Source organism: Sphaeramia orbicularis, chromosome 17 (genome assembly GCF_902148855.1).
Source record: "Sphaeramia orbicularis chromosome 17, fSphaOr1.1, whole genome shotgun sequence".
NCBI lineage: Eukaryota > Metazoa > Chordata > Actinopteri > Kurtiformes > Apogonidae > Sphaeramia > Sphaeramia orbicularis.
Window position 1 is genome coordinate 50,564,115 of NC_043973.1, and position 21,280 is coordinate 50,585,394.

The following is a 21,280-nucleotide window of genomic DNA, read 5'->3' on the forward strand; positions in this document are numbered from 1 at the left end:
TTTATTACCATTAACTGTAATATTATCTTCATTATTTTGTTTTTTTTTCCAGTGAAATTCAGGTATTTTCATATATTTAATATTTAATCATGTAGATGTTCATAAAATCTCAGAATAAAGTTGAGGGTTATTATGTCAAAAACAGACAAAAGTGACTTTTTCCACAAAGTTATCAACAACTGAACATAAACCCAGTGTCTCCATCCACTGTCACTGATCCAACTCCATGGGTTTCATTGGTGAATCACTAGTCGCTTTTCCATTGGACATTTGCGCAAAACTTTACCGATATTTACTAAACGTAATGTTGGTTTTTCCATTAAATCACAAATGCAATGATTTGTTTATTTATTATCGCGAGATGACACAAGAAGTCATTCCATAAACATGGCGACAAACGTAAATATGGTGTTGATTTACGGATATATTAATTATTATTATATATTCCCCCTCTATCTCGTACTAAATTAAAAAATGATTGGGTTTCCTGGTGTGTCCACACTTGGGTTAGGGTTAGGAGACATGTTTCTTCTTCTTCTTTAATTGTTGTAACGTCCATCAACATCTGTTTTTTTTAATTCACCTGACTCTAGTTGAGAAAAAAGCTCTTTCCATTGCAGTTTTGCATGATGTACCATTTGCGCTACACCGGAAAAAACACCTCTTGCCAGCACAAACATTTTTAATCGAAAAATGAGACTTTTGGCGAAATTGTTGTTTTTTCCATTTGGTCCATTTTTATGCACAAGTTATATTTCCGCAATTTGAGGGTCAATGGAACAGCAACTAATGTTGTAGAAGATGACTTTGTTTCCACGGTAACTATGGAGCCTCTGAACATCCAAATGGGTCATATCTGCTGAGCATGAAAAGACGACAAACTGTATTTTACACCAAATGTACATGTATTGATAGGACAGGTATTAAATATTGTACATCAGTAGATGGTTTTGGTCGCTGGTGGATGTTTGGGTCTTTATGGGTTAACTAGTGTTTGGACCTGTGGGAACCACGGGTTCTAGATCCTCTGATCCAGTTCATTCCTTTACTTTCTTTACTTTCTTGGTAAATTCCACTGGCATTTTCAGTTGAATAACCTCTCAGCTGGCATGTCTGTTTCTGCACATGGCAATGTGGCCCTATTGTTTATCTGTTGCTAGGTAACCCACTTCAGTGATGACTATGATTTGAGGTAATGAGGTGACAAGTCTTTTAAAGTATTCTAAAGTTTTTACTACAACTGCTTCTGCTGACAAACAATTATGGCGTACTCGGAAAAATGAAGGCTTGAAATTATATGTGCAAATGTCGTCATGTAACTAGCTATAAAACGTAACAAATTAAGCAGGAATTCAAACAGGTTGTAGAAATCCACTCGATTTTTGCCAAAATGAATATAAAGATAGCTCTGCAGCACCTGGAGGGTTCAAATCCAAACTTTTGGAACTATTAGGGTCCAAATACACAAATAAATGAACCAAAGACTAAGAAAAGTGGGTTTAGCAAAATATGAGTTAAATCCAAACTGACTCAGCGCTGCTGCAACTGATTGCATCTAATGTATTCATCATATTTTAAGTCTGTTTTTACCTCTGCCGAGGAACAGCGGAGGTTGTGTTTTCATCGGGGTTTGTCTGTCTGTTAGCACAATAACTCCAAAAGTTATGGAAGGATTTTGATTAAATTTTCAGGAAGTGTTGATACTGAACTGATCTGCCTTGGCGGAGGTCTGCGCTCTCTCAGTGTTTTTCTAGTATTTGTATTTTAATTGTATTTTGCACTGTAAGGCACTTCATGACTCCCTGTCTGTGAAAAGCGCTCTATAAATAAAAATTTGTTACTTACTTGTTCTGGTCATAGCGACATGATTGTAAGGCTATTGTATTCCAAAATTACTAATATCTCCCAAAATATTGGTCCTATCAACTTGCTGTTTTCACTAATCTCTTCCTTGACCGTAAATACGTTTTCATGCCAAACTGCAGCAGTCAGCTCTGTCTGGAGTTTGCGTGATGGCTGAGACACACACACAGAATCCACTTCCCTTTTATAACATAGTTTCCATCTTTTGTAACCATAGAAAAGCTGATCTGACTCTTACTTTGCTTTACAAAACACATACCACAGAGTTCAAGATGAGTCATTTCTTTATACTATGTGTACACAGAAAGGAATCTGACACACTATATTTTTTGTGACATATGTTCAGTGCAAATGCATCACAGCACTGAACACAGACACAATAACAGAAAAAACACACAAATGCATTGGATTAACAGACCTCGGTTGCACACAGATTGTTTGTTTTGGCAGCAATTTGCAGATTTGTGTTGGATCAACACAAACTATATTCTGCCCAACATGAGCGGAATGTGGTCATGCACTCTGTCTGCAAACAATGTCGATTCTTCAGAATGCTATTACATTTTGTACTTGTATGCATGTACAAAAGATGCTTCGATTAACACAACAAATAGCCAGGCTCCAGTTTGAAACGTTGTAATACGTTTTGTTTTCTATCTGTCTATTTAATGTCACATCATTGTACTATATAAAAGATGGTGTCAAATGCTGAAATCGTCTCATCATCATATTGAATAAACGCTGCATTTTTAGCATCAAACTCCTTTCTTTTTCATTTACAGCTGTGTCCAGTGATGAAAACATTCTTTAACTACAATTAGACTCATGCAGTTCATTGATGGCACGACTGAACAGATATTTTTACCTGAATACACCCAGAGAATATTTCAAACAATATGAATAAAGCATACTAATAAATGGAAAATATTAAGCACTAATTCATTTCAACTTTGTTTCAAGCCTCAGTTAGTTCTCTACCAAAACATTTAATAGAAGGATTTGACTTATTTTCATCAGTTCACCGATGGAATAATAATACTGCCATGTATCTGCTTTTGATTGTGAAGAATGATGATAAAGTAGACCAGTGGTTCCCAAACTTTTTTGGCTTGTGACCCCATTTTAATATTAAAAATTTCTGGTGACCCCAGACATTCAAAATGGAGACATCGTTTTTGCTACAGTTAATTTGTTTTTGATCATGTAATAGTTTTCTATATTATGTTGGTAATAAATGTTAATTTTAGATGACATTCAGTCTGTATAATGTCTATTATTGTGGACAGAGGCAGTAAATCCAGGTGTAGATTACTGCACAAAAGGAGAATTTGATTTTCCTTGGTCAGGATCTGTCCAGTCAGTCCAGCTGTGATTTACAAGGAGGACAATTAATACTGAACAAACAAGAACTGAAACTATGAATTATGAAAGAGCTGCAGCATCTGAAAGTGACCACAGTGAACATTTGACACACAAACAGAAGCACAGTGCTGCAGTTTCAGACTCACAGTTTGTCATGTCTGTTATGGTTTGGGATTGTCTTTGTCAAATCACCATATATTTTTTATGAGTAAGTTTGTATTTTTATCTTTATCAATTACTAGAAATTCCAGGCAACCCCATTTGAATTCCAGGTGACCCCATGTGGGGTCCCGACCCTAAGGTTGAAAAACACTGATGTAGACATTTACCGAGCAATGCGTTGTTGTCTTTGATTACAGTGTTGTTTGGTTTTCTCAATCTGCTCTCCTTTATTCTCATTATTCTTCCCCATTCTCCAACCTTTTCATCCCATTGTCCTGATTTTGTTCCTTCACGTCTTCAACCCACCCTCCTCTTCCTACTCCTCGTTCCCCAGACAACACTGCCAGTATAGTGTCCCGGCGGCGTGATGGGTTCAGTCAGGACAGGGACCAGCAGTTTTTCAGCCTGGTTCTGGTGGTGGCTGACGGCGGGGAGCCTCCTCTCAGCAGCACCGCTACCCTCCACATCAGGGTGTGTGTTTGTCAGAGGAACACCAGGGGGCGCAACGGTAACAACGTGTGCCAGGCCCAGGCGTTCCTGTCCTCGGCTGGCCTTAGCACTGGGGCTTTTGTGGCCATACTGCTGTGTATTGTCATATTGTTAGGTAAGTATGTGAGTGCAAGAGGAGAGTACTGCTCATACCTATAAGAAAACTAATGCAGTTTTATTGTGGCTGGTTAGGATTTCAGTTTTGTTTATGAAGATATAAAGTCATTACCCCGCCCCCCTGAAGGGGAGGCGAGGGGGATTGTTTCTGGTTTGGTTTGTTTGTTTCTTTGTGTCTTTGTTAACACTCTAGCTGCAAAACTATTGGTTGAATTCATACCAAATTGGGTTTATAGATTGCCAGTGACCAAGAATAGGTCTGATTACATTTTGTGAACAGTAGGTCAAAGTTAAAATTTTTTATGAATTTTAAAAATCTGTTTTTTCCCATTTACTTATAATGGGCAGAATTCCTCATGTCTGTAGCCGAAAAACTGTTGGTTGAATTCATACCAAATTGGGTTTATATATTGCCACTGACCCAGAATAGGTGTCAATACATTTTGGGAAAAGTAGGTAAAGGTTCCAATTTTTTATGAATTTTTAAAATCTTTTTCTCTTTCCCCATTTACTTATAATGGGAAAAATTTCACATCTGTAGCAACAAAACTATCAGTTGAATTCATACCAAATTGGATTTATAGATTGCCAGTGACCCAGAATAGACGTCATTACATTTTGGGAAAAGTAGGTTAAAGTTCCAATTTTTATGAAGTTTTAAATCTTTTTTCTTCTCCCATTTACTTAAAATGGGCGAAATTTCTAATGTCTATAAAAACATCCATTTTGTTTCAATTTATTTCAAACTTGACACATATATAGAGGCAATTGATATGCTGACATCAGCACATGCATAGACATGATGACATCAGATGGATCGATGCCAAAATAAGCCTCAATATGTGCGAGGGGCGGGGTTTGTTGTGCCTGGAACCACTTGTTATGTGCTGTTGTTATATTTGCTATGTTTACCGTTTGTTGATCCATGGTTCAGACTAAAAAGTGACAGTTCTGACCTTGTTTGGACAATTCCAAACAGACCTTTAGTGCTGCTATTGACAACACAAATTATCCAGAAAAAAAAAGAGGCATTTTGTGTTTTTACTGTGGCTGTTTTCTGTCTAAAGACAGAGCTAAGCTAACAGAGCTATAATGTAAACTATCAGCTGATGCAGCACATGAAGATTATAAGACACAGTGGGATTTTGACTGATTGTCAAAATAACCAGATGAGTTTTATTTTGAAAAAGAAAACTTGATGACACTATGACAAACAATGAGCTTTCAACTTTATTCAGTGACTGATACAGTCTGTGGACACATGGCACTGATTCACTGGTGGTTTTGGTAGTTCTAAGTGTGTTTTAGGATACCCTGCTGTTAGAATATCAATAATACATATAACCCTTTTAATGATGACATGACAAATGACTAATACACTGTTCTGTTTAAAAACAGTGCTAAGTTAACTGAGGTATAATGTAAACTACCAGCTGACACAGCATGTGAAGATTAAAAGACAGTGTTATTGTGATCAATTGCATTTCTGCATTTTTAAGCTTTTCTCATTGTGTTATAAGAAAGTAACAAAAACTGTTTCACTTTTGTGCAGACTCTTGTTTCTTTCAGACCATTTGTCTCACTGGTCTTCTCCACAGTGGCCTACAGACACAGCCACGTTAGCAGCAGTGCTGCCAACTGCACAATTTTCTCATTTGATTCAGTGACCTCTAAGATCCCTTTAGTGACTGTTTCTTAGCAACAAAAAAACAAATCTTTGGCAGATATCAGCTCTTGTCCGTTATAAAAGAGTGACAAATAAGTCTCCTTGTCTTTGTATGACTCTGTGGATTCACTGTGTTTTGTCACTGGAGGAAAGCAGCAGCTCATTTAATTGACTTATCAGCTGCCAGATCGACACATGAACGAGCTGTGAATGGATTCATCTAATGAACGGTCACTGATCCCCTTTGTTGTCAGGGAGCTCCTTCTTCTTTGCCTTTGTTTTAAATTACTAATGATTTCTGAGAGACAGCTATGTGAGGACATGTTGGTTAAAGGGGCTACATGTAATATTTCTTCTTCAAAGTACTGAAACATGACCTAAAGGTGTCATTGAGTGTTCAGAATAAAGAGCTCGGAAGTTCCATCAAAGATGCCAATGCACTGGACTGTAGAGATAAGAACTAAACCTATTTACATCGACTGTCCGGCAGATTTATGGGACCACACAGGGAGGGAGAACTGAGCCATTCAGTGCCTTCCACCAAACCCTCAGATAGCGAAGAGATGGGATGAGAACCGCTAAGAAACAACTTTTAGAGTCAAAGAAAGTGACAAAGCAATAAAACCGAGAAGCAAATGGAGTTTAATGTTGAAATCATAGCATTTCTTCTAAGTTTTGACATTTTGTTTATGTTACTAAACTTACTAAGTTCACTGTGTGTTGATCCACGGTTCAGACTAAACTGTGACAGTTCGGACCTTGTTTGGAGGATTCCAAACAAATCTTAATGCAGCTACTGACAACACAAACAGTACAGAAAACAGAAGTGATTTGTGGTTTTACTGTGGCTGTTTTCTGTCTAATATCTGAGGCTTAGACGGTAACAATCTGGACTGAAAACACAAAAGTGGCGTTGTGTTCTCCCTTTAATTCCATGTTTAAATGTGTGTTTTGGGGGGAAAATCTGCATGCAGACAGACACGCAAAAGTGTGTGAACTGTCATATTCATCACAAGGTGGCATCACAACCCCCAGACCAAGCACCTGCATAGAACCTTTGTACTTCTCTTCCTTAATACGAAATACAATCACAAAACAGGAAACAGAGCTTCTTCCTTCTCTGCTCTCTACTACTCTTTATAAAGATACATGACAATTGCTGAAACTTGAAGGTCCATCACAGGGAAAGAATCCGACATGTTGTTTTCCTGTACTGGCACATGCCTGTGATCTAAACTCTGCGCAACAAGAAAATGCAGTTTTGTGTTTTCAACCCTTTAGACGGTGACGTGAGAGTGGAGCGTTTTTAAGGTTTCCACTCTGGAAGATGGTTTCACTTTTTAGCATTTTCAACCCTCAAAAATACCATTGCCATCTAAACAAAAGGCACATCTGATAAAAAATTTTGTCATTTTCACCCGAGAGCGTGATAGGCTAACAGAACTACAATGTAGACTATCAGCTGATGCAGTAACCTACACAGTGTTATTTTTAATGGCTGTAAATACAATTAGCTGTGAGAAAACATCACTGCACTATAGTATAGATGTGTGTAAACAACACACTTTATGCCTTTTTCAGTGAGTGATAAAGTCTGTGGATACATGTGTAACCGGTGGTGTTGGACTCTGCGTTGTGTTTTTTTAAGGATGAGACCTGCACGTACGACTTTGGTGGCAGTCTCTGTTTATTGTTTTTTTTTTTCATTGCTGACAAAAGTGGCACAAAACAAAAACTTCCGGTCAGCGACCCCTGTAGAACATGCCCCTGCACAAACCAAATGATACGAAAATGTATTTCAGCACATCATAAGCACCTCGTACAGTTCAAACTAGCCAGTTCATACAAAAAAATAAAATTGGCAGAGGCTAAACCACAAACTTTCATGAACTGTACGGCTGCTTACCTCTGCCACAGAGATCTGGAACAAAAGGGAAGAGGTAAAGACACGAAAACTCTAGTTATAGTGGGCAGAGTCAGGCTGTAAACTACTCGTTGGGGAACAGACTCAAATTCAAAGTTCCACATACTGACTCAGAGGCCCATAATGTCAGGTATTAACCAAAAGAAATGAAATAAAATGAACAGATTTTATGTAATCATAAACAATACACAACCTACATACCCACATTGCTGCGAAATAATTGACCCTGTTACACATAGTGTTTATTTGTTGGTGGTTTTGGTCCTGACTTCCTCCTGCTGTTGAGTGTTTGGAGAATAAATATTACATACAACCCCTTTGGGCAGACATATGTCCCTTTTTATTACATCATTTAGTAGATCTGACACAAAAGAACAGCGACATATTCTCTTGAACTGATTCTTTAAAATGATGATCACTTTTCTCATGTCCTGTGTGAATCCTCTATATTCTTTCTTCTCACCTCTCCTCCAGCCATAGTGATGCTTTTCACCCAACTTCGGAATAAGAAAGCGAGCAAAGAGCCCCTGATTCTCTCTGAAGAGGACATCAGAGAAAACGTGGTGACGTACGACGACGAAGGAGGTGGGGAGGAGGACACGGAAGCCTTCGATATTACCGCGCTTCGAAATCCCAAGGCCTCCGAGCCGCGCAGGAAGTACCACACCTACTGTGACCGTGGACACAGTCCGTACGAAGAGGAGGAGGTCGAAGAAGACGAGGAAGAGGGGATTGTGGTGATACGGAGGAGAAAAGCGCGGGAGGCGGATTACAGGAGCTACAGTCCGGAGTCGGAACCAGCATGGTTTGTCATTGACTGCGTCCCTCGAGAGATCAGCCAGTCGGCGCCCTCGCTTCTGCTGGACGGTCACGATATCATCCAGCAGATCATCCATCAGAAGGTAGCTGAGGCAGACTCGGATACACGAGGCCCACCGTATGACTCCCTCCAAACATACGCCTACGAAGGCCACGGGTCCTTGGCCGGATCAGTCAGCTCTCTAGGGCTGACCGCTGCTTTCCCTGAGTTAAATTATGCTGACCTGGAAGACTGGGAGCCAGAGAGGCAAACTCTGGAACAAATTATCGGAGAGCAGCTGGCTACAGACCAGGTTATCCCTGACTCTTAAAGGACGACCATCAGAGGGTTTTTCCTTTTCTTTTTTTGTTAAAAAAAACACCTTGGGCCAGATTTCCTGAAGCAGAATGCTTTTACATGTGCCGGTGAAACCAAGGTACAAAAATGCATAATTACACATGTGATATGTGAAATCAGAGGATAAGAAAAGCCATTTATATGTAACAGGAGAGAAAAAACACATAGGAGGCTGTGGGGGGGGGTATCAGGTGTTAGAGTGAGGGACAAGATGCAAATTAGGAGACAACTAGTGTTTTAAAATGCCTGGTCCATTTGCATACAGTTTGCTCCCTCTGCTCTGCTTGTTAGGTGCGTTTGTGAAAAAGGTACATCCAGCCATGGCAAATAAGACTCTGGTCTTAATCCACATTGTTGCTGAAATTCTAGGCATGTCAAAACACTGGCGAGCAAACCTGGAGATAAATACCAAATGAGTTTTGAATATGGTTTCACAGGGTTCAAGACCAAGGTCACCACTCATTGTTTGGCTCGACTAAAGTTTGTTTTTCAGAAGAGGAACTTTTATGCTGACCATGATTGAAATGATACCCAGAAATAATGAGCAAAACAAACAACCAGGTCATCAAAATGATGCCATTGTATATTTCTGCCAAACACGACAACATATATAAGCTCAGTCAAGATATGTCTCATATGGATTCTACTGATAGACAATGGCATTTTGAGGAAAAAAAAGATATAATAACAACTATTACTATACATTTTATTATTATGTTGAGATATTGACAGCGCATGGTTAGGTTTAAAGATAACCAAGGCTTGGTCTAATTCAGAAAAACCACAAAGATTTTATAAACAGCCCTAAAAACACAACAGAAATGCCGTTTATCTGTAATGAAACTGCATTGCCAATTATATTTGTTTCCATTCCACTTTCAGTTTTGCAAACAAATGTAGTCTGTGCCTTCATTTTGTCACAAGGAAAACTTATTTCTCATTGATCCATGAATGTTTCACTAGTCAGTGGAGTTAGCATCATGGTGCACATTACATTTTTAGGTGTGGTAAAGGTTAAAACATTGTGGTTTGACATTGGATCTTTCCTTAAATCTAAGTTCTTTCAATATTTACACCTCACACTCTAAATTTTCATAATATTCTGGTCAAAACTACAGGGGTGAATAAGGACTGGATCCAACCAAAGCACCTTTATAGCCTAAACCCAAAAACTAATGGTCATCAGAACCAAATTCCAGTTTCTGGTGGCTACTATCCAATCTGCTTCCTGCTTTGTGAGGAAATAATAAAAAGTGGCAGATCCTTATATTTCTAATAACATTGATATTATTCATATTTGCAGTTGGCAGGAATGTACAAAGGTTACAATTTATTCTGGTGACCGGGTCGAAAACCTCTGATGTTCCAACCTGGAAAGCACACAAATTAGAAAAAAAAAAACTTGAGACAAGGCCAAAGAATTCACCTGAACATTGATTTGGAAACAGATTCATTTTTCTTACGTACAAATTCTGTAAAAAGCAAGAAGTCAGCCTTCACTTTCAAGGTGTGATTTATACACAGGAGACTCAACTGACCACTTTTATAAGGACAGCTAAACCAGATTCTACTTTCAGGAACATGCTCTGAGGCTACAAACCACCGATCTGTAAAGATTAACAGTGACCATTAAAAGGAAATAGTCTTTTTCCCTGACACCGAAACAAACCATATTTATTTTATTTGGTATTGATTTGTTTGCACATTTTAAAAAAAGAACAGCAAGGACACCAAGAAACAACACAGAAGGAAACAATTTGGTTTTCAGAGTCTCACTTCAATAAGCTTTATATTAACAAGCACAAAAACAAATACAAAAGCAATTATATCCATAAAAGTAAAACATGGAAATGCAAAGTAAAAACAATCCCAAAAACTATTTAAAGATATTCTAGTGTCCCTAGAGAAACCTCAACCACCACTTAGATAAAGACATCAGAACACAAACTTTCACTGAGCCACAAAATGAGGCAAAATATCATTAATCTTTTCAAGTACGCCGATGACACTCTATTATACATTTCAATTGAGCAAGATAAACCTCTTTATCTATCGTTAAATACAGAAAGAGTGGAGTGCAGCAATTGATTTTCCATCACTTTATCGTGAGAAATAGACTTACATTTTGGTATTTGTCTTCATCAGTCAAAGCGGACAGAGACAAATGTACAGCTATTCTTAGTTAACTCTACTGAGGTCTGCTTATTTTTTCTTCTCTTTTTCTGGTTGCACTGTTGAAGGCTATAAAATAATCATTTTATCCAAGCCCTTTATCTATAATCTAAGGATCTCTTTTCAGCTGCATATTATTAAGTTGGAAACATTGCTAACATGTCCTGACACTGAAACATCAATGCCAGCTTTCATCTCAACCCAGATCTGAATTCTATAATACATTATTGACAAACAGCTGATTGAAAACTCTGCAACATGAATGTTTCATGTTTTTCTCTTAAGTTCCATTGTGTTTAATATTCACTATTACACATCCAACAGCGGCTGTGATATTGTGACACATTTTTGACACTCCCCGAAGGGTGGCACCCTTTTGTCAGAAGTAGTGGTGTGCGATACTGCATATTTTTGTATCAATCCAATACCAAGTAAATAAAGGGCCTGTATCGCCGATACCGATATGTTTCAACAATTAAGGTGGATGCATAATCCAAATTGCTAAATGCCAATTAATTTTCATGACCTTAAAGTGTTTTGCGATGTTTCCTTTTTTTATTATTAAAATAGTTAAAATCCAGGACAGAATCAGGGCAAAGTTTAAAAGTAAATAGAAAATACTTATCAAAATAAGTTTTTTTTTTTTTTTTTTCAGAAATAATAGAACAGTAAAAAAAAATTTTCCCCCATACATTTTCATGTCTGGAATTTTTTCTTAAATTAACAAAGCGCACAAAATGATCACCGGAAAACAAATTAAAACAAATCATTTTTTTCAGGTAGTGCTCAGAAACTGCAATACAAAAATTAAATCTAAATTATCTGTACCTTATAGGCTTTTTACAAATTATTCAGCTTGCAGTTGTCTCATTTTTAGCCTGAAAATAGAATATAACCACATGGTATACCACTATGCATAGAAGAGAAAAACTGAAACTAAAGTACCGATCTCACCAGGCAAGTATCGATCTGATACTTGATGCTATCGATATTTGGATCGATCCGCCCACCACTAGTCAGAAGGCCCGTCAGTCAGAAAAGGGTTAGATTTATGAACTAAATCCAAACTAATTTTCTGGCTAACGGGCCTTCTGACAATAAGGTAGGCACCCCCCCGAAACCCCAAGGCACAGAATCTTGCAAGAACCATGGATTATGTCCAGTGAAACTTACCGAAAATTGTTATTTTCTGCAGTGTCAGTTTCAGCAGGTTTTGCATTGTTGATTATGAAAAGGTCAAACCAACAGAATATTAGGAAGGATCGTTTAAAACAGAGCTGTCGAATTAATTTTAGTTCAGGGGCCACGTTCATCCCAGCATGATCTCCAGTGGGCCAGACCAGTAAAATAATACCAGTGAAAAAAGTAAAATTACATTATGATCATGTTTACATCTACAATGTTTCCTTAAAAATCTGAAAAACATGAACAACTTGAAATGTCTTAAGAAAAACAAGTGCAATTTGAACAATATTCTGCCTCAGTTTATCAGATTATCATTTACACACGTGCATTACAACTTACATTACAATTACAAATACACAAAACACTTAATAACAATCAGAATATTGGTAAAACTGCATTTACTTCTCTTAAGGCATTTCACGTTGTTCATATTTGTTCAGGTTATTCACATTTTTTGTAAAAGGATAGTTTATTAACATAAACATTTTCATGTTATTGTACTTTTTTCCACTAAAACAAAGTTAAAATCTGCAGTTGTCATTATTTATAAGTTATTATGATAATATTTTACTGATCTGACTCAGTTGAGATCTAATTGGTCTGTATTTGGAACCTGAATTAAAATGATTTTTACACCATTGATTGTTAATGTTTTCAGTGTAATTCATCCTATGGGCCGGACTGGACCCTTTTGCGGGCTGGATTTGGCCCCCGAGCCACATGTTTGACACCTGTGGTTTACAGTGATGAAACTGTTCCGGTTTTTGCCAGAAATCTGTTTTTTTTCTGAAAACTGAGCATATGTTCCGGTAAATTAAACGTGTCCGGATCATTTCCATCTGGTTTGGCAACATTTCAGCCAGAAAATTAGGCAAAAATCGCTCCGAAAAGTGTAAATTATGTTTATTTGGGTCCGTCTCATGGGCGCGGCCATATTGCTTTCTTTTCCATTCGTCTCGACCAATGAGATGCTTGTTTACAACGCGGAACTTGTATCGACGGCTCTGATTGGTCCGTTGATGACACACGGTCCGTTCCGTGTCTCTGGAGACAAGATGGCGGATTCGCTTTGAGTATTTTACCGCCAGTGTGTTTGGTCTAAATACTGTGTGAAATAAAGTCAGAATTCCTGCTCCTTCAGCGTGGGGACGAACTGGAGTGTGAGGCAGGAATCCAACATAAGTTCAAGTGGACCTGGCTCCAGGAAACCGAGAGAAATGGCGATTTTCTGTCGCAGTACGTCTGGAAGACAAGTAAACCAGGTTTGTTACTCATTGAAGTCATTCAGAAAAGTTCAGGGTCTTTTTTTCTTTCCTCACTTTCATCACTGGGTTTAAAACATTTGATTACGAACTGGAAAAGCTTGTGTTTGTGAAAAGTCTCCAGTCTGCCTGAAATATTTTATTTTTCTATGATATTATCACATCTTTTATTTTTCTTTTCTTTTTTTAACGTGTCAATGGCTACAATTTCTGTTCTAAACCTGTCGTTGAAACAGTTGTGGATAACGTGGACTTCTAGACTTTCGCCGGTACAAGAGGAACGGGTAACGGTAACTGCCAAATGTGACATCTGACACATTTTCGTGCCCCCTGTTTTCCGTCCGCTGCTCTCCTGGTAACCTCGCCAAACTTCTGTGAATCTATGGAAATTTGTATGCATTTTTTTTTCTTACTGGGCTGACATCACCGAAGATCTTTTATGAGTGGAAACAAATGAGGACGCTGAGTGGAGAATAATCACCAAGATGGACGATATGAAGCCTTTTATTTCCCTGGTGTATATTTTTATCGATGAATAAAAAGACAAATGATTTCAGAAAAGAAGCGTGATTACAGGTTTGGAGTTGTTTTGATTGTATTTGTGCAATTTTCGGACAAGTGTCTGAGTCGACTAGAAGGAGTTGCAGGAGATGGTTTATTTGAGTTTTTCATTATGTGCTATTATATACTCGTCTGACCTTAGTCTTTCTGAGGGGAAAATCTTGATTTTCGCTTATTCACTTTTATTTTTCCAGCGCCCTAACAGGATTAACAGGGAAATAAATAGGGCATGCAGAGAGTCTAAAAGTTTTTAATTGGGGTTTGAGCAATATTTTAAGTGTAATAATTGGCTTCAAATGCCTGGGAGTGCAGCTTTTACAGCCGTCCAGGGAACAGTTTGCCTGGTATACCTACATAGCTCATCCCTAGAGGCTCAGTAATGGACAAAATAAATCACCATTAAAGCCTTTTGTAAAGCTTTTCCATCCATGGATACAGTTCTCTTACAAGATTGTTATTTAGAGTTACTTAACGCTGTTTAACATAAAGATATTTCAGCCTGTTTCATCCTATTTTGGTGCATGTAAATCATGAGGACTGATTGTGTCGGAGCTTCATTAAGTTAACTAAACGCACACTGTGTTTTTTTTTACTGTTCCGATTCTTATTTGTCTCCTGCTTTCTTAGATAATGGATGGAAGACAGAGTGGATTTTCAAAACACACAATATCATATTAAAAAAAAAAAAAAAAAAGCAAAAGAAAACAGCAGCATGTTATGAAGTCGAGCCAAGCTTGTGCCGCTTATTTATTCTAGAAGTAATTAGGGGGCTTGATGTACTTACTGTCTTTGAAAACAACAGTGACCTCAACACGCACTCATGTGGCTGGTGTAATAGCAGGGCTGTAAATAATGAATAATTCATGGGCAAATGTAATTGGGGTTCTGAGTGAAGACGGCATTTAGAAGGGTTTCACAGGGTAAACTGGAAATAGCAGCTCTGTACCAGGCACAGTGGCTGAAGGGAAACAGGCCACATGCACTAAATAATCCCACTAATGAGTCTCATCACCCATTTTCACCAACATATACTCATTTTCTTCGGATCTGTTTCCACTGTGAGCCAACAACAGTTAGTCTACTCTTGAATTGTTTGTTCGTATTATTTCCGTGGACTCGAGTGACCTTTCAGTGCCGTATCATTAACCCTTTAACAGCGAGGTCAAACTCATTTTCTTTCAGTTTCATCTTGAGTCAGTCGGAGCAGTAAAATAAGAGCGTTTTAGTGCCCAAAAAAAAGTATTTACATTTAGTTCCAAGTTTATTTGTCATGTGCATTCAGGGTACAAGTACCGTGGCAATGAAACACAGTGCCCTGGCTTTCTCTCCACCCGATATCGAAAAATAAATAACAAGAAAAGCACTCGGAAAGCGCAGACCTCCTCCAAGACACATCTGTCCCCCCCCCCCACCTCCGATCACCACCAAAATTTAATAATTTCTTCCTTGTGCCAGTATCAACATTTCCTGAAAATTTCATGAAAAATCCGTCCATAAACTTTTTGAGTTATCTTGCTAACAAACAAACATGCAACACACAAAGCAAAGCGATCACAATACCCCCTGACGGAGGTAACAACAACCACAGCAACAATTAAAAAAAACACTTAACCATAAATAACACTAGCCCTCCTATTGTAATGTAGTAACTTGTTACTTGAAAAAAAAAATTACAAATTATCCAAACAAAAAAAGATGTGAATAACCTGAAAAACTGAAACTTTTTAAGAAAAGTAAGTGCAGTTTTAACAATACTATGCCCTCAGCTATTGCTTATGATGTGCATTATGATCAGAGCATTTAGTAACAGGCTGAATATTGTTAAAATTGCACTTACTTTTCTTAAGAAATTTCATGTTCATATTTGTTCAGGTTATTCACATTTTATTGTTAAAGGATAGTTTTTAATGTAAATATTTTCATAATTACCCTAACTTCTGAAGGGGTATTGTTTTTGGTTCAATTTGTTCATTTCTTTGTTTGTTAACACTCTAGCAGCAAAACTATTGGTTGAATTCGTGCCAAATTCGGTTTATAGATTACCAGTGACCCAGAATAGATCTGATTACATTTTGGTCAAAGTTTGAATTTTTTATGAATTTTTAAATCTTTTTTTTCTCATTTACTTATAATGGGCAAAATTTCACATGTCTGTAGCAGCAAAACTATAGGTTGAATTCATACCAAACTGCGTTTATAGATTGCCAGTGACCCAGAATAGATGTGGTGACATTTTGGAAAAGTAGGTCAAAGTTAAAATTTTTATGAATTTTTAAATCTTTTTTTTCTCCCATTTACTTATAATGGGTCGAATTGAAAATGTCTATAAAACATCAATTTTGTTTCAATTTACTTCAAAATTGGCACGTAATATAGAGACAACTGATATACTGACATCAGCACATGCATAGACATGATGACATCAGCTGGACTGATGACAAAATAAGATACAACACGTGTGAGGGGCGGGGCTTGTTGTGCTGGCACCACTTGTTTAATGGTTTTTTTTTTTTTGCCCTAAAACAAAGACAAAATTGGACTTGTCATTATGTAATGACATAATGTAATATATATATTTTTTTTTTTTTACATTAAACAAGACAATTCGGAGTCATTATCTATCGGTTATTATGATCTTATTTTTTTGCGATCACATTGGTCTGTATGTGGCCCCTGAACTCAAATGAGTTTGACACTCTGTATTCATATCTTTGGTGCAGTAGTGCACACTTTGTAAATTCATCCCACAGCCTGGATTGGCCACGTACCCACCTGTACTTAAAGTCCTAGAACTGCTTTTGTGACTTCTGAAGGAATTTTTCACCTCATTTACCTTTTCCTAACAGATTCATCCATGTTTTTTAATGTAACCCTTTGCATTTGTATTTTTCAGTGTAAATCAGGTATGCTTTTCTGTTTAATTTTCTGATCATGTTCAAGTTCAACTGGCGACATCTCCAGGATGGATGGGGTGGATGGATGCTGAAGTTCATGAAGGCTCAGGTAAATTCCAATCGTTAACATGTCAAAATAGAGAAAATTTAAGGAAAAACAGATTTATTGTACATAATACAGGTGTGTACAACCACTTATTTGTCAAATTACGCAGGTTTTACTGGTGAATCAATGTTGCAGAAGACGATGGTGTTTCCATGTTCACTATAGAGCCTCTGATATCTGATGGTACTAACAATCTGAGAAACTGAATTTTACTTGATTCTTTAATATATTTCTAGCATTAATGGTCAAAGGTTATTAAACATTTCATATCAGCAGATGCTTTTGGTTGCCATTAGTTGTTTAGGGTTTTCAGAGTTAAAGGAGAGCAAATAAACATTCCACAGTAGGTTCTTATTAGAGGTGTGAGTCTTCAGTAGGTTCAGGTGATGATAGGTGGATGATATAGAAGCCGTTCCTGGAACCTGGTTAATTAGGGTTGATGCTAGAATAGCTCGTCTACATTTAAGAGCTGATACTAATGACTAAGGCTGTGCAAAAAAGTGTTCCAACACGAATTAAGAACATGACACACTGTATCTTGGTGGAACAAACTTCATTACGTTTACTAGTTATATTTGAAATCAAGATTCTGATAAACACTAAACTGAATGTTTTTTAGTTTATACTGTTTGGAAACTGAGCTCATACCTGTGCCCTCTAACATTTTCAGCAATGAGGCAGTGAGTATACAATTTGCTGTAGTGTATTATATACAACTTTCCTTATAATTTTATACTATATGTAATGATTTGGAATAGATGGGTGGGTATGTGCACTGCAAAAAAGATTCTAAAAAAGAGGGAAAAAAAGACTTATTTCTAGAACATTTTTCTTATGTATGTATGTATGTATGTATGTATTTATTACCTCCGCCAAGGAGGTTATGTTTTTGCCAGGGTTTGTTTGTTTGTCTGTCTGTTTGTTTGTTTGTTTGTTTGTTTGTTTGTTTGTCTGTTTGTTTGTTTGTCTGTCCGTTAGTGTGCAACATAACTCAAAATGTTATGGACAGATTTTGATGAAATTTTCAGGGTTTGTTGGAAATGGGATAAGGAAGAAATGATTAATTTTGGTGGTGATCGGGGTGGGGGGTGCCCACGGGGGGGGCCCATTTCCAGCAAACCCTGAAAATTTCATCAATAAATCTGTCCCTAACTTTTTGAGTTATGTTGCACACTAACGGACAGACAGACAGACAAACCAACAAACCCTGGGCAAAAACATACCTCCTTGGCGTGGGGGGGCCCACAGGGGGGGCCACTGATCAGCCTTGGCGGAGGTCTCGCTCATCCGAGTGCTTCTAGTTTATTTATTTATGTATTTTATTTAGCAGGGACAGTACACATTAATGACATTTCTGTAATGTGCCCAGTATTAGCAAAAAAGCTATTTTTCACTGTTGTCCCTGGGTAAGATGAAATACCAGCATTATCTAAATAGAACAAAAGCTTGCCAAGAAAATTTTACACGAGAAAAATGTTCTTATTTTAAAAATATATATCCAACTTCCAGCTAATATCAAGCCAAATTTTACTAGTAACAAGGGATGGTGATATTTTGCAAATTATCCCAACTGATCCAGATTGTTTTCTTTATTTTATTTAAGACTGAAACCACTTGCACAACTTCTCATTTAAGAATCTTAAGAAATGACAGTAATTAACTTTCTTGGAAGGTAGGTAGGTAATGGGGGCATGGTATATATGTGTGTAGAAAGTACAAATATTTCCCTGGTTTTGTTTTGTTTGTACGTTTTTTTTTTGGGGTTTTAGGTTGTTTTTTTTGTTTGTTTGTTTTTGTTTACAGTTGTAGCACATCTCATCTTCTTTGGTAACCCTTACCTATCTGATATAAAAAACAGACCTTGTTCTCTTTTCTGTCGATTTTTTTTCTATAAAGAAAATGAAAATAAAATATTTGCACAATTATACTCAAGTACCTTGAAGCGGATTCATAGTTTGTATCTAAGACTAAAAAAGCTCTGTGATATGACCTGTTTCTGAAAGGAAAACTCAGTCATTACATTAGACAGTATATCCAGTATTCACAGTACATGGAGTTATGTATTAGTAGAGAGAGAGAGAGAGAGATAGAACAATAGATAGATAGAACGATAGATATAATGATAGAAACCATAGAACCATAGAACGATAGATAGAATGATAGAACGATAGAACGATAGATAACGATAGATAGAACGATAGAACGATAGATAGATAGATAGATAGTAGATAGATAGAGAGATAGATAGATAGATGATAGATAGATAGATAGATAGATAGATAGATAGATAGATAGATAGATATTATAGATAATGGAATATTTGAAGGTTAATTGAAATATTATGCAGAAGAACAAGCTGTGTTTATTTCAATGTTCTTTTTTTTTTATAGTTGACCTTTTGTGCCGTCATCCAGGTGGCTGAGTCTATTGTTTCTTGAAGACTGTATTATGCATATTATGAGGCACTTTCAGCCAAATTACATTTATGACATTCAAAACTGTCAGCGCTGCAGAACTCAGCTCAACTCCCTTGTTGGTTCTTGCTGTTTTTGAACAAAAAAATCATATAATCCCTCTGCATCCCACACAAAGTCTGAAAACTGCTTTTGTTTTTAACCAAGTCCTCGTTTCACTTTCTGAAAGTGTGAATCTTCTTATAAACTCTAAGTGCAAAAACACTCACATAAAGGAACCCAAATCACTACAGGTCTCCTGCAAAACAAACGTTGCTTTCAGTACACGGTTCTGGCTCCTCAAGATGGAGTTTTGCCCACCACTGATACACACCATATAATCAATAGGGATTTTAAAAAAACAAACAAAAAAAATAATTGAGGTGTGTACATTTTCAGTCTGCTGCATAAAACACACAAATAGAAGAATTGATTTTACTCTTATCTTTTTCTGAAATCCTGTACCCATGTCAGCATCGCAGTCGGATTTGAACAAGGAACAGAAGAAGAAAATACAATTTATGCATGTGAGGAAAAATGAAATGACTGCCTCCTTTGTTTTTTCGCAGCAGAGGAATGACGGTTTAATGTTGCGGCTCCTCTTGCTCATCCTCTTCCTCTTTTGTTCGTCTGTTATCTTGCTCTCCTTCCACCGAAGATGACATCCTTTGTTTTCTTAAAACAACAGAGCGCTGCCCTTGTGACTGCAGACTCTATGATTGCTGGTTGAAAGCAGCAGGTGTTTGTCCGGTGTGAAAAGTCGATGGTGTGATTGGTGGTTTGAGTTTAACATTCTGGATGTTTTCCAAGGAAACACAGGAGATTTTGACCAGTGAGTCCATTTACAGGCACACCATGTTCTGTTTGTTCCCTCCTCTGAAAATGACATATTCCTATTGAGCTGTTTAACATGCTAAGTGTGAAGGAATACTCAGTAACACTTTATAAGAAGTCCACACTATGAGCATTAGTTAGCATTAACAAATACTGAAGTCATCATTTATAAAAACATATGTCTGACTTGAATACTCATTCATATATGGTTTATAAGCACAGTTATATTGGTTTTACTCGTCATTAATAAGAACATTCATTATGGATTAACAAATACTGAAGTCATCATTTATAAAACATATTTCTGACATGAATACTCATTAGTATGTAGTTTATAAACACAGTTATAACTGTTCTACTAATCCTTCATCATTCAGTCATGCAGTTTGTTTTAATAATCCCATGTGTTGTGTCTTTCCTTTGTTAGAATAACTCAGACTTTTGTGAGTCTTTAGACATTTCCAACCTTTAAATGTCATTTGTAAATGCTTTATATGTCACAGATAGTTCACACTTTAGATGAGCTCACACCATATACTTAATGAGTAATAAGTGCTTTAGAACTACCTGAAATAATGAATTCCTGTATTAATAACTGTTTATAGGACGTCTGTTGGAAAATAAACGTGTGATTTAGTGTAAAATACCCATTAACATGTTCACCGACCATTAGTCCATGTGTGAATAGTGTATGTGTGAGCACAAATGCACATCAGAACTGGTTTGTAAGTGATGCAATACTAAATGTTTAAATGCTGAATCCATATTTTATAAAGTATGAAAATACAATCATTAAGCACATTGTAGATGAGCTTATTAATGATGAGTTTACCCATTATAACTGTGTTTATAAACCATATATTAATGAGTATTCATGTCAGAAACATGCTTTATAAATGATGAATTCAGGGTTTGTTAATGCTGAACTAATGTTTCATAGTGTGGACTTATTATAAAGTGTTACTGAATATTCTACTAATATTTCTGTTTGCATGGAGCCCAGGATACTATGATTAAAGGCTATATGTAGTATTTACATTCTCAGATCAGGGCTGTCAAACTCATGTTCTTTCA

The 21,280-nt window shown here is 37.0% G+C and overlaps 1 protein-coding gene across 1 annotated transcript in view; it reads left to right on the plus strand.

Annotated features, from left to right (window-relative positions):
• Nucleotides 1–10,447, plus strand: part of LOC115437552 (cadherin-18-like) — a 263,744-nt gene extending 253,297 nt beyond the window's left edge. The window contains exons 9-10 of the mRNA XM_030160788.1: nt 3,722–3,991; nt 8,058–10,447. Coding sequence (XP_030016648.1) covers nt 3,722–3,991; nt 8,058–8,713 — 926 coding nt within the window. The 3' untranslated portion in view covers nt 8,714–10,447. The remainder of the gene's footprint in view (nt 1–3,721; nt 3,992–8,057) is intronic.
• The last annotated feature ends 10,833 nt before the right edge of the window (nt 10,448–21,280 follow it).